This window comes from Helianthus annuus, chromosome 11 (assembly GCF_002127325.2).
Source record: "Helianthus annuus cultivar XRQ/B chromosome 11, HanXRQr2.0-SUNRISE, whole genome shotgun sequence".
NCBI lineage: Eukaryota > Viridiplantae > Streptophyta > Magnoliopsida > Asterales > Asteraceae > Helianthus > Helianthus annuus.
Genome location: NC_035443.2, coordinates 95255038 through 95267125, shown reverse-complemented (window position 1 = coordinate 95267125; position 12088 = coordinate 95255038). Strand labels below are relative to the sequence as shown.

At 39.7% G+C, this 12088-nt stretch overlaps 2 protein-coding genes across 2 annotated transcripts; both read right to left on the bottom strand.

The window, feature by feature from the left end:
- Positions 1 to 3092: 3092 nt before the first annotated feature.
- LOC110942579 (lysine-rich arabinogalactan protein 19-like) lies at positions 3093 to 3986 on the bottom strand. The gene has a single exon (XM_022184352.1). It carries the CDS (start codon positions 3984 to 3986, stop codon positions 3093 to 3095), a length of 894 nt encoding a protein of 297 aa, XP_022040044.1.
- Positions 3987 to 10819: 6833 nt separating this feature from the next.
- On the bottom strand, positions 10820 to 11557 carry LOC110942580. The gene has a single exon (XM_022184353.1). It carries the CDS (start codon positions 11555 to 11557, stop codon positions 10820 to 10822), a length of 738 nt encoding a protein of 245 aa, XP_022040045.1.
- Positions 11558 to 12088: the final 531 nt, after the last annotated feature.

The window sequence follows — 12088 nt, the reverse complement described above, 5'->3', positions numbered from 1 at the left end:
TGATTTCCATGAACCTTTGAGCATGACGAACTAGGCTTGCCATACCCCATTTAATGTCAATCAGTTCAAGCTCCTCGGGGTCTATTTGGTCATCGTCCTCCTTTGTCATGTCCGGATTTCCAATTCTCCCCGCAACTAGACCTTTATATGCCTCGAGAATGGAAGCGAGTAGTGCAATATGTTGCTTCGCAGCAGTTTCCGTTATCTCGTTTCCATTTTTGACGTTTACTGCGATATTACACTGTACTCCAGAAACATACGCCTGATGATTTGATCCGGTAGAGCTTTGAGGCGAAGACTGTTCCTGAACTTTGACATTCGGTTCAAAATTCACGAAAGGTGTAGAACTGCTTGATTGATGAGAACTTGATGTAGCATTTGAAGTGTTATCAGCACTGAATCCTGTTTGTATCTTTGGGCTTTGAAGATTCGTAACTGAAGGACTGCCTTTGTATTATAAAGATACATCTTGTTGCATGCTAGCAGAATTTATCTTCTTTATCTTCAACAACTCAAGCTCGTGGGCTTCGATCTTTTCAATAAATGAACTCAGATTGAGATTCACAAAATCAGAACTGTTTTTCAGCATCATAAGATACGTTCCCCACTCATCATATGGAAGTGCATCACAAAGTTTATCAATCCATTCTTCATTTGTTTTTTCAATTTCTAATATTTTCATTTCAACTACAAGGTGGCAATATCTTTCGATTAACTGTTTTGTTGACTCTCCTTTGATCCCAGTAAAAATATCGAATTCTTTCTTGATAAGCGCCTTTTTGCTCTTGATCATAGAAACACTTCCTTTAAACTTCAGTTGTAGCGCTTGCCAGATTGACTGAGAACTTTCGTCATGCTGTAGTAACACAAGAATGTCTTCTTTAATTGCTTGTTGCAAGATGCTCACCATTTTCTTTTCCGCTTTAAACTCTGTCTGTTCAGTATCTGTAGGACTTCCAATGCCTTTAACCAACCCGAGCCCGTCAACTGGAGGTACATATTTCATTTCAATCTTCATCCAACACTCGAAATGATTGGCCTGAACCCAATTTTTAAACCTTCCGGACCACCCAGCATATTCATCTAAGCTCATCAATTTGGGTGGCTTTTGCATTGTTCCCAATTCATTTTCCATGTTAACATTCTGTACGATACTAGCTGGACTTTGGATAGCCGCACCACTTCCCACAAACATGTTATAGAAATCTTGATTATCCATTTTTAGTGACAAATCTCGAACAATATTGAACTTTTTGATTAACAGATTGTATCTGACAAAAAACTTTTAACCCAGACTAAGTTTCCAATACTTGATCGCGTACAAAACGGACTAACTGCTCAAAAACACAGATTTTTCACTAACATAGGTCAAATAAGCGAAACCAAACACAAAGTGTACGTATAAGCGAAAACACTCAGTTGTTCAAATAAGCGAAACCCAGTAGTAACCCAATAAGCGAAACCTGGTGATGTACAAATAAGCGAAACTACACAATGATCTCAAGAGCGGAACTACTTCAAGAATAATAAGCGAAACCCTTCAAGCGAAACCTCAGCAAAGACATTTGAAGCGAAACCTATAAGCGAAACCTTCTGAAATGTCACAATAAGCGGAACTCCACAAGCGAAACCTCTGAAAAAGTCACAATAAGCGGAACTCCACAAGCGAAACCTCTGAAAATAGCACTATAAGCGAAACCTTTTGAGCGAAACCTTTGATTTCCAGGTCCAAATAAGCGAAACCTCTAGGGTGACACACAAGCGGAACCTATTCTCGAGCCATTTTCACTTTTAAGCTGATTTAAGGTCTGAGCTTTTCAAGGATTTGTTATTCGGTACTTTTACACAGTATGTCCAATTCTTAGTCCATTTTGTCCAGCAGAAATGTCAGAAACTCACAAAGTGCTTGAAAAAGGCCTTGATTTGGGTCAACTAGCTCACAACTGGCTCTGATACCAATTGTAGGACCGAGTTTGACCGTTGTTTGAGACAATCGGAGCTAGCACCTACCGAATATGTAGCGGAAATACATATTTGGCATGAATCAAAGCAAAACTGTAGAAGAAATGAGTAGAAACAGAAGTAATACACTTTAACACCGTTTTCTCATTCAACTTTCATGAAATACAAGGTCAGCAGGTCGGCTACACTTGTGACATCAACGTACAAAATGAGAAAACACTTAGGGTATTTATAGGGGAATAGTTTCGCTTAAGTGAACAGTCCATAAAAGCGAAACCTTTTAACAAATAGTTTCGCTTAAATGGACATGTCCATATAAGCGAAACCTTTACATGAAAACCCAACTTTTACACAATTAACCCCTATACAATACATAATTAACATAACTAGACCCTATACATTGATTAACTAAGACTAAGACGCAGGCTTTAGACATTATGCACCAACAAATTATCCCTTGGAGTTCCGCCTCAGTAGTGGGCATGCGCACGTCGCGTCGTGGAGGCATCTTCTAAAAGATGGTCATGTTGGTCAGGTCATAGTAAGTATAATAAGTATGCATATATAGTAACATTCATCAACCACATAACATCTCATGTTATAAAATTAAAACAAATAATTCAACAAAGCATATAGTACAAAAGCATATAGTCTAAAAGATGGTCATGTTGGTCAGATCATGGAGTTACATCACCCCCAAAAATACAAATCTGTCTACACAAATCATGTACAAAAGCGTGGTCTTCCAAAAAGTCTTCGCAAGCTAGCCCAATCGCAACTTTCTCACCAAAATGATCTGCCTGCATCAAACCAAAAATATATATGTTGATGGCAAAGGAGGAGGAGGAAAACGAGAGAAAAGCAACCGGCGCATGTGCACCCAATCCTCCTCTAAGGCACGAATGACGCTCAGAAAATAGGCAATCTGCTGCTCAGATGTAAGGAAACGAACATCCGAATCGGGTGGAAGCGGAAGGGGAGTGTGCGGTGCGGCGAAAGGAGTCTGACAGTGGCACGGAGGACATGGAGATCTCTCTAACTCCTGAATGCGACAACTCAATGCGTCCTGCCGTAGCTGTAGAGAGATGAGTATGTCCTCGGTCGTGTACCCCAAATGATAAGTACGGGTTTTACAACGGCATAACATTGGGTGCCCACAGAAACGGCTCGCCCGACGGTACGGAAGATGGTGCAGTGTGAGGGAACTGGGACATGAACGGAAGTGATGATGGTACAGGTGGAACAAAAACAGGCGGCTGCCTCGATGAACCCTCCCCAGGACGAGGTGGCGGTATGTCCTGGAGGAATGTGATGGGAAGATCAGTGCGATGGATGTCAGAGGTGTGTGGGTGGAATAATGGAATCTCAGTAGGTGCGGAAACAGGTGCTACGGGAGGAGTGACGGGTAGCACAAACGGTGGGTAGTCATCATCCTTGATCCACCCGTTACGGGTGTCAGCATAACGAGGATCAATGTGAGAAGCAAACGGTGCATGGTCAGCATGCACAGGGGCTGAAACAGGTACTACCAGTGCAACAATGGGTGCATCAATAACAGGAGCATCAGGAATCAGTGGTAACTCGACGGGTGCAACAATGACAGGTGGTGATATGTGAGGCATATCGACATGACCAGGCTCAGGTAAAGGGTCTGGCAAAGGTGCGACAGCTGGGGCCTCAATGGGATCATAAGAAACGACCGGCTCCGGACCAACAGGAGCAGGCTCATCAGGCAAAAACTCCACCTCTGGCTCTGGGTCAACGTCGAGGAAAACGAGAGGCGCAGCCGACATCGCCATGTCTGAGTCGGAATCAGAGGAATAGAGCTGTGCGCCCTGGGCGTGCGGTGAAGCGGACGCTACAGACTCGAAGGAGTAAGCACCAAATAAATCAAAAGGAGCCTCCTCAATGGGAGCCTCAACTGGAATGACAGGATCAGCAATGGGCACATCAGCAGGAATCTCAGCCAAGGGATCAACAGGGTCGACAACAGGATCATCAGCAAAAGGGACATTGGCATCCATGAGGGCCACTCCATCTTGGTCACCCTCCGGGGGACCCTCTAGGAACAAGTCGATTTCATCATCGGCGAACTCATCATGAGGCAGATCCTCGAGAGGAACTGCTGCAAGCGGTAGAGGAGCAGGGACCTGAGAAGAGGTAGGTCCCCATCGAAAGGGCCATCAGCAATAGGAATATCATCTCCAAACTCAGGAAGAGCAAACGGCTGGAAATCATCCTCATCCATGCTAGTAGTGTCTGACATGTACACCTCACTCTCTGACAGAACCTCATCGTCCGACACGATCGCTAAAGGATCCAATGTGTCCGATACTCCAGTATCTGAAGATGATGGCATGGTGTCTGTAACACAACCACACATATGCACATATATCAACATGAAATCAAATAAACGTGTAAGTCACAATAGTGCAAGCAAGAAATCCTCCTAGTCTCCCCAGACTACCCCTCCCAGCCTCTCAGACTGAACTCCCTAGCCTCTCAGACTAACTCCCTGGTCTCTAAGACCAACCTCTCAGTCTCTAAGACTAAACCTCCCAAATCTCTAAGATTGAACCCCTCAGTCTCTAAGACTGAACTCCCTCAGTCTCTAAGACTGAACCTCCCTCAGTCTCTAAGAATAAACCTCCCTCAGTCTCTAAGACTGAACCTCCCTCAGTCTCTAAGACTAAAATATAACTTTGAAAAGTGTATTTGTGCCTTTTTGTTTGTAAAAATGTTTTGTATCCTGGATCTGGACGTTTAGTGTATGCAATGTAAAAATGTTTTTGTGAGAGCCCTAGTGATCATAGTCTAGACTCGAGAAGGAATCCTAGTTCGCTATGATCGAGGCTCTGATACCAAGTTGTCACACCCTAGCTTTTGCGGAAGCGTGGGTTTAGTTTGGTGTGACTTCTTAATACCATAGCAACAATCATAACCATGCTATATGAAAATAAAACACATGGTGATCATCCATTCATTAAATTGAAAGTTAACACAACGTCATTGTTTAAAATGTCGACACATAAAACAAGTTACAACCATGACATAATTAAAACATGTTCATACGACCAAACAAAAGACTTAAATAAAAACGTGGTTTAGAGACATGTAACCCGTCCAGGTAAACCTCCTAAACCTGGATGACATCATTATTCCCTACGCAGCTTGACACAATTGCACACTTCGCTAGATCCATTAATTTCCTGAAATACATGTAGTTTGAAAAATCAACAAAAGTTGAGTGAGTTCATGTAAAAGTGAGTATGTATAAACCTTTCATGTATGAATAAAAGTCCCTGGTATGTAGCAATAAGGAAAAAGAGATCACCAATGGGTTGCAAAGCCACTGGTATGTGCAGGAAGACTCAAACCTAGCGAATTTGTTACCGGGCTTCGGCTGTAAGACACAGTCACCTCTATGGGCCGCCCCGGCCTCACGGGTGTGGGCTCGCTACACCCAAATAGATTTATCACTCATGTGTCCCTCGGTCCTATCAACGAGGATTGATGGCCTTAAGTGTTGTACCCACCCTTCACATGATCTAGTAGTAAAACCCTCCCTATGCTAACGATACCATGTAAATAAGTGTCTGTAATAATTGTCGCATGTATTTCACCCCCGAAGTATAAAACTGAAAACAGTAAAGAGAAAAGGGGGACATGAACTCACAGAAGTGCGTCTCCTGAAATCGTACTAAAATCTCCGGTCTCGTCAGCAAATACGACCCCCTACAATGTGCTAATTTTTGTTAGACGAACGGGCCGTACCTTGTCTTTGTATTTACGGGTTTGAGTTATGTTACTTTGTCATTATTCCAAGTCTTAACTTCTTGTTAAAATAATAATTATTATTTTAACTTAAATTTTGTCTTTAGGGTTTTGGAATAATAGTTAGGCAACTATTTTGTATCCGAATTTCTCAAGTATTTTATACGCGTATTTCCTTCCCAAGGATGGGGGTATTTATACATGTACACTTGTAATTCCGAAAAAAAATATATTTTAAGTCCCACTTAGAAAAATATATTTAAATTATTTGTCTAAAACACCTTAATTTAAAATAGAGTAAATTTCAAAGTTCGTCCTTTATGTATGTCTAAAATATCAAAGTATGTCCTTTGTCTTTAATAACCTCAGAAAACATCCTTAATGTTTGAAAAACCAATCAAGTTATGTCCTTTACCCTAAACCTTGTTTGTTTTCCCAGTTAAGTCAGGTCACATGTGAAGCACATGAGGGTATATTGGTCATTTTACCGTGTCTTTTGTAATTTACTATAAAATTAATAATCATAATCATCTTCAACATTCACCTGCCACCACCACACCCTCTCTCTCTCACACACACACACCAGCTTTCTCTCTCTCTCATTGCAAGACCACCACCACCACCGCCGTACACCTCAGCAGACCGACCACCACCGCCCGTACACCACAGCAGACGGACCACCACCGCCGTATTGTTCTCTCTCACACACACACCAGCTCTATCTCTCTCTCTAATTGCAAGACCACAACCACCACCAGAGCCTTTAATCCGCAAATCAGAGAGAGCAGGGCTGTACTTCACAGCAGGTTTGGTTCTGCGATTGTTTCGAAACCCCTTGATTTTAATCGAAGTCTTTTTAGGGTTTGCAGATCGAAGGCCACCAGGTGGTAAACCAGCCTCACACATAAGCGCATGGTCATGTGCTACATTGGCTGCCCTAATTCGGTCCAAATCTTCATAACCAGAGCTTGGAACAGACCTGGTGGATCGATTGACAGCTCTGTGGGCTCTTGAATGCTCTGCTTGAACACTAGCCGACACTTCAGGAGGGCTCAGATTTGGGGCTTCTTGATGTTTGAGGGCGGCATCACGAGACGAACAGATAGCTCCAATTTTAGGTGGCGGCTGACATAAATGGTTATCTCTTTGTTCCCCACTAACATCCGTAGCCGGAAAAAATGGACTTTCTTCACTTCTGAGTTCAAACAGGGTGATGGTGGTGGTCGAGTGGCGGTGGTCGGGTGGTGGCAGATCGGTGGCGGTGGCGGTGGCGGTGGCAGGTACTTTCTTCACTTCTGAGTTCAAACAGGGTAAAATAGAGCAGTCTTGCTTTGATGTCCAGCATGATTTGTTAGGGTTCATGTGAAATCGAAAGAGGCGTTGACTGAGTTGTTGAATAGTGGGAGAATGAATATATGCAGGTTTTGATTTTGATGATTACAGAATAGAAATTGGTTAGTATTGATTGTATTTATTTTTTTTGATGATTATTTATTTTATTATTTATGATAAAATGACCAAAATACCCTTATGTGGGGCTGACTTAGTCAAATTTAACCATGAAAAGTAACTGGATTAGGACTAAAGGACGTAACATGTAATGATTTGCAAACATTAAGGATGTTTTCTGATGTTATTAAAGACAAAGGACGTACTTTGATATTTTAGACATACATAAAGGACGAACTTTGAAATTTACTCTTTAAAATATATATATTTTTCACAAAAATATTATATTTTACTTCATAAATTTTTCAAAATAATATTTTACCAAACATATACGTGTAAAAGTATTTTTCTGAAATATCATATAAGTTACGTTTTAACATTTCGTGTTGCAATAATAATTGCGTAACTTCAATATTTATTTCGTGAGAGTTTTGGTATTATTTTGAAGTCGTAATTTCATGGTATACATAAGTTATATTATTTTACCCTAAAAATAATATAACTAGTTCTCAAAATAAACAAATAATCACACAAGAGTTATAGTATGAAATATATATTCTAAATATATATTTATCAAATTTTACTTACGAAAATCAACCTCCGGCACTTAGTATATTTGTAATAAAAATCATGGCGAAGTTTATTTTGAAAACAAGGTTAAAAATATATTTGTAAGCACTTGCTAGAAAAATATTTTCTAAGTCTTGAGATTTTTAGAAAATTTCACCAGAGTTTCCCCTAAAAACGGAGGTGTCCATGCTATTAAGCATATCATTTTCTTTTCAAAATCAATCAACAACAATCCTTGAAAACATTACCAAGAGCAAAATATATGCGTTTCACACTAGTCATGAACTTGATATATCTCGAAAACGCGTAGTAACTTGGTAAGACTTTTAGTAGACCTAGTTACCTTCCGAAACGAATTTATTTCTTTAAAATCAATCTCTTAAAATAATTTAGTGTTTACAACTTGTAAGTAATTTTTACAAAAATTTAACTCTTGAACTCTTCTTGTAAATAAAAGCTTTTTACACTTATTTTACTTACAAAAATTATGTGAGAGTATGTAAAAGTCATAAACTTTTAGAGATCGGTTCTTGAACTTGGTTTGTTTACAAAAGCCTTTTGTAAAACTTGGATTAACATACTCATCAACTTACTAGTTAGTTTATATTTTGTGAAAAATCATTTTTATAAAGTTCATGTCTAGTTAGAAAGTGGTCTTTTTATGTGACACAAACCACTTTCTAGTCTTGTTAAATCATACTTTTACGTATTATTTAACAAGATTCACATGGTGTTTAACACCACATAATCAAGGGTCACCATAAAACTAACAACATACTCATGACAACATCTAACTAGTAGCATTTATCATCTTCAAGTAAACTTTTAATGTAAGATTTCATGTAAAGTTTCATGTTCATCTTTTAGTGTTCTTGTTTCTTTAGTGATTTGAACATATTCATCACACTACAATTTTTTTTATCACAAAAGCAAGAAGAACAAGGGTGTGCAAGTAACTTACTACTAGCACAAGGCTAGGGTAGAATCTAGTGAAGAAGATGATGAGAAAAGATGATGAAGAAGCAAGAATAAGGCTCCTTTGAAGTTCCACAAGCTCAAGCACCTTTGATTCACCTTCCAGCACCTAAATGAAGCTTAACAATGGAAGAGATGGTGGTGGAATGGTGGTGATGTTGGCGGTGGTAGGGTGGCCGAGAGAGGGAGAGAGAGTGTGAGAGTGAGGGAGTGAATGATGAAGAGTGATGGTTGTGATCTTGCACCATGCTTAAATAGAATCCTTCACATATTTTGGTCATATTTACAAGCAAATATCTAATAAAATAATGTAACAAAATCTTACACAAGATTAGGGAGTATGGTGGATGATTTGTGTGGGTCCTACTTGGGACCGAATTCGGTTTTAGGGGGGGTTGGTTGTAACTTTTCCAACTAAGGTGTAATGGATAGTTAGATTTCAAGTGTTGTGATGATATAGGTTAGTTAGTTGCTTTTTAGTGGGTGTTAGGGTGTTCGGGGATCACGACAAGCCAAGAATTAGTGAAACAATGTGTTTTGGCAAAAATTTAGTGTTCCGGGTAATGTCCGGTTATTCGGTTTGATAACGTTCCGTTAAAGTGTTTAATTGTCCCTTAAGGTGTCTTTCATATATATTTTTGCAACACAATTAACCCCCGTCACTTAGGAAAGTATACAGGACCATTCTGACATATTTTTGCACTTCACTAGTATTTTAAAATGCTGAATTTTATTAATGAGTGCAAAATTCTGCATTTAAAGTGTGTTTTAGGCACTTCCCGGCACTGTAACTATCACCTAGTTACGCAGTTTTATGGTCCTCACTTCCCTACACTCCATACTAGTGTAGTACCTTATCCCTGGCCAATACTAGGCCTTAAAGACACTGTCTATCTATTGCTGGCATTGTCAGCATTTTTCTGAATTGTCCGTTCAGTGTGCTAACCGTGCTTTGTGCACCAAGTATGTCACTAGAATTTGTGTGTAATATACGGAGTGACAGCATGAAATATGATGCATATGTATGTATGATGCAGAAATCATAAAGCAGTTTGAGTTGTCAGTTATAATCAATCACAGTCATTAAGCACATAATTAAGATTAATTAATTGTACAATACCTGTAATTGTGAGGGTTGTCACAAATTAGCCGTGTCACATCCCTTGTGCGATTTAAAAATTCTAGTTCTTACACATTGAGGACAATGTTTACCTCAAGTGTGGGGATGGGGGAGTAGTAAAAGTTTTTCAATTTTAACCCGTTCGTTTAAACACTACACATTGAGGACAATGTTTACCTCAAATGTGGGGATGGGGGAAAATTTCAAAAAATTTTCAAACATGTCTTGTTTCGAAAGCGATCTCAAAAGCACAAGTAACTAAGTCAACGCGGGATAGCACAACCCATTTGGTCTTTTGTCATGGTCAAGTTCAAATTAATAGCATGACGGGTATTTAGCGGGAGGTTATTTGGGAATAATTCGCCTAAGAAACTAGCACATCATGCATATCACATACCATACCCTTTATATATGTGAGGTTTTGAGCCGCTTTTACATCATAGGTTTACATATTCATGTTTCTTTGTTTGAGTCGACCATTAGTCATGTATTGTAGAGCTTGCGACTTTTGATACGTTTGAGACCATAGACCGAATACAAGCATGAGGATGATTAAGACATTAGGCGAACCTTTTCCATTAAAACCATTTATCCATCCTTACCCAAATAAATCCTCTAGTCGCCCACTTTGAGCCTAATCCTTTCGTTTGACCAACCCATTTAGGCCACAACCATTAAACCTTTTCTTTTTAAACCCGTGTGATGAAAATTCGATCATAGGAGTATATGTTTGTATAGTTGTGATTTACTTATGCAAAAAAAAAAAATTAGAAAATGATTTTTTTTTTTGGGTAAAGGGTTACCTCGGTGATTTTATATATTCACAACCAAACAAAACATGTTGTAAGGAGATACCCTTACTAGTTCAAACATGAGACATGCCTCATGAATGTGGAACAAATGAAAACACAAAAACAATCTAAATACAACCACTAGACTAATATCTAGGAAAAAATAAAGAAAAATCAATTAGCCTCCATCATCAACGACCGAGTCTCCATGAATCTCCCACTTCTCAAGAAGTATCCTCACTTTAGGCGTATTCTTGAACTTTAAACCCATCAATTTATATCGGACAATGTCAAAAATCGAAGCACAGATATTTTCTGGGGGGCTTGCATGATTCTTGAATAAATGATGGTTTCGTTCCTGCCAAATAACATAAGCTGAAGCAGCAACAATTAATCGACAAACAAGGTTGGCAGCGGATTTGGATCTAGCTCGAAGCTGAAGCCATTCCACAATAACGCTCCACTTTGCTTCCACATTACCCATACCTGCTTTGGTTCGAATCGTCTTCCAAACCTGAGTAGAGAACTTGCACTCAAAAAATAAATGATCATGCGAGTCAATATTTTCATAGCACAAGAGGCAACACATCATATTCATGGAATTTCTTCTTGTGGTATTCCATTGAAGAATTTTATCCTGAGTCGTCAATTTACGCCGCATAATAAGCCACATAACGAAAGCATGGTGAGGAATACACTGCGCAAACCAAACAATACTAGCCCAATCCACCTCCGGTTCGCTAGCTCTGATAGAGTTCCAGACTCCCGAAGAAGAATAATCACTGAAATCGTCTCCATCTTTCCAAAACAATCGATCTTGCACATTAACATCCCGTTGTACCTGATCAAGTTGAATAAGGACTGGATAAGTGTCACGCCAAGCATTAGGCCATAACCACGAACCATTAGAAGACATATCGGCTATGGTTGCTTGTAAAGTAAACCCCTCTCTTGTGATAACCCTAGCCGATAGGAAGGAACTCAAAGGACTAATCGCACTCCAATTGTCATACCAAGCTGATGTGCGTCTACCGTCACCAATTTTGGACCAAAAATAACCTCTAACCAGCGGCCGAATTTGTAATAGTTTCCTCCAGCTCCAACAACAATTCGGAACAGCCCTACAATCCTAGAAGTTACGACCCTTTAACCTGTACGAGTGAATCCAAGCAACCCATAACGACTCACGGCTAGTTAGAATGCTCCATACATGCGAAACCATTAGAGCTTTATTGACATCGCCAATCCATCTAATACCCAAACCTCCTTCAAGCTTAGGAACACAAATAGATTTCCAAGAAACCTTGGCCTTCCCACGCTGAAAAGAACCCTGAGACCAAAGGAAATTCCGCATTTTTGCTTCTAAGTCATGAATAATCCGAGCAGGTAAGATCAAGACCGATGACCAATAAACATGCATAGCTGACAACACTGAAATAATAATCTG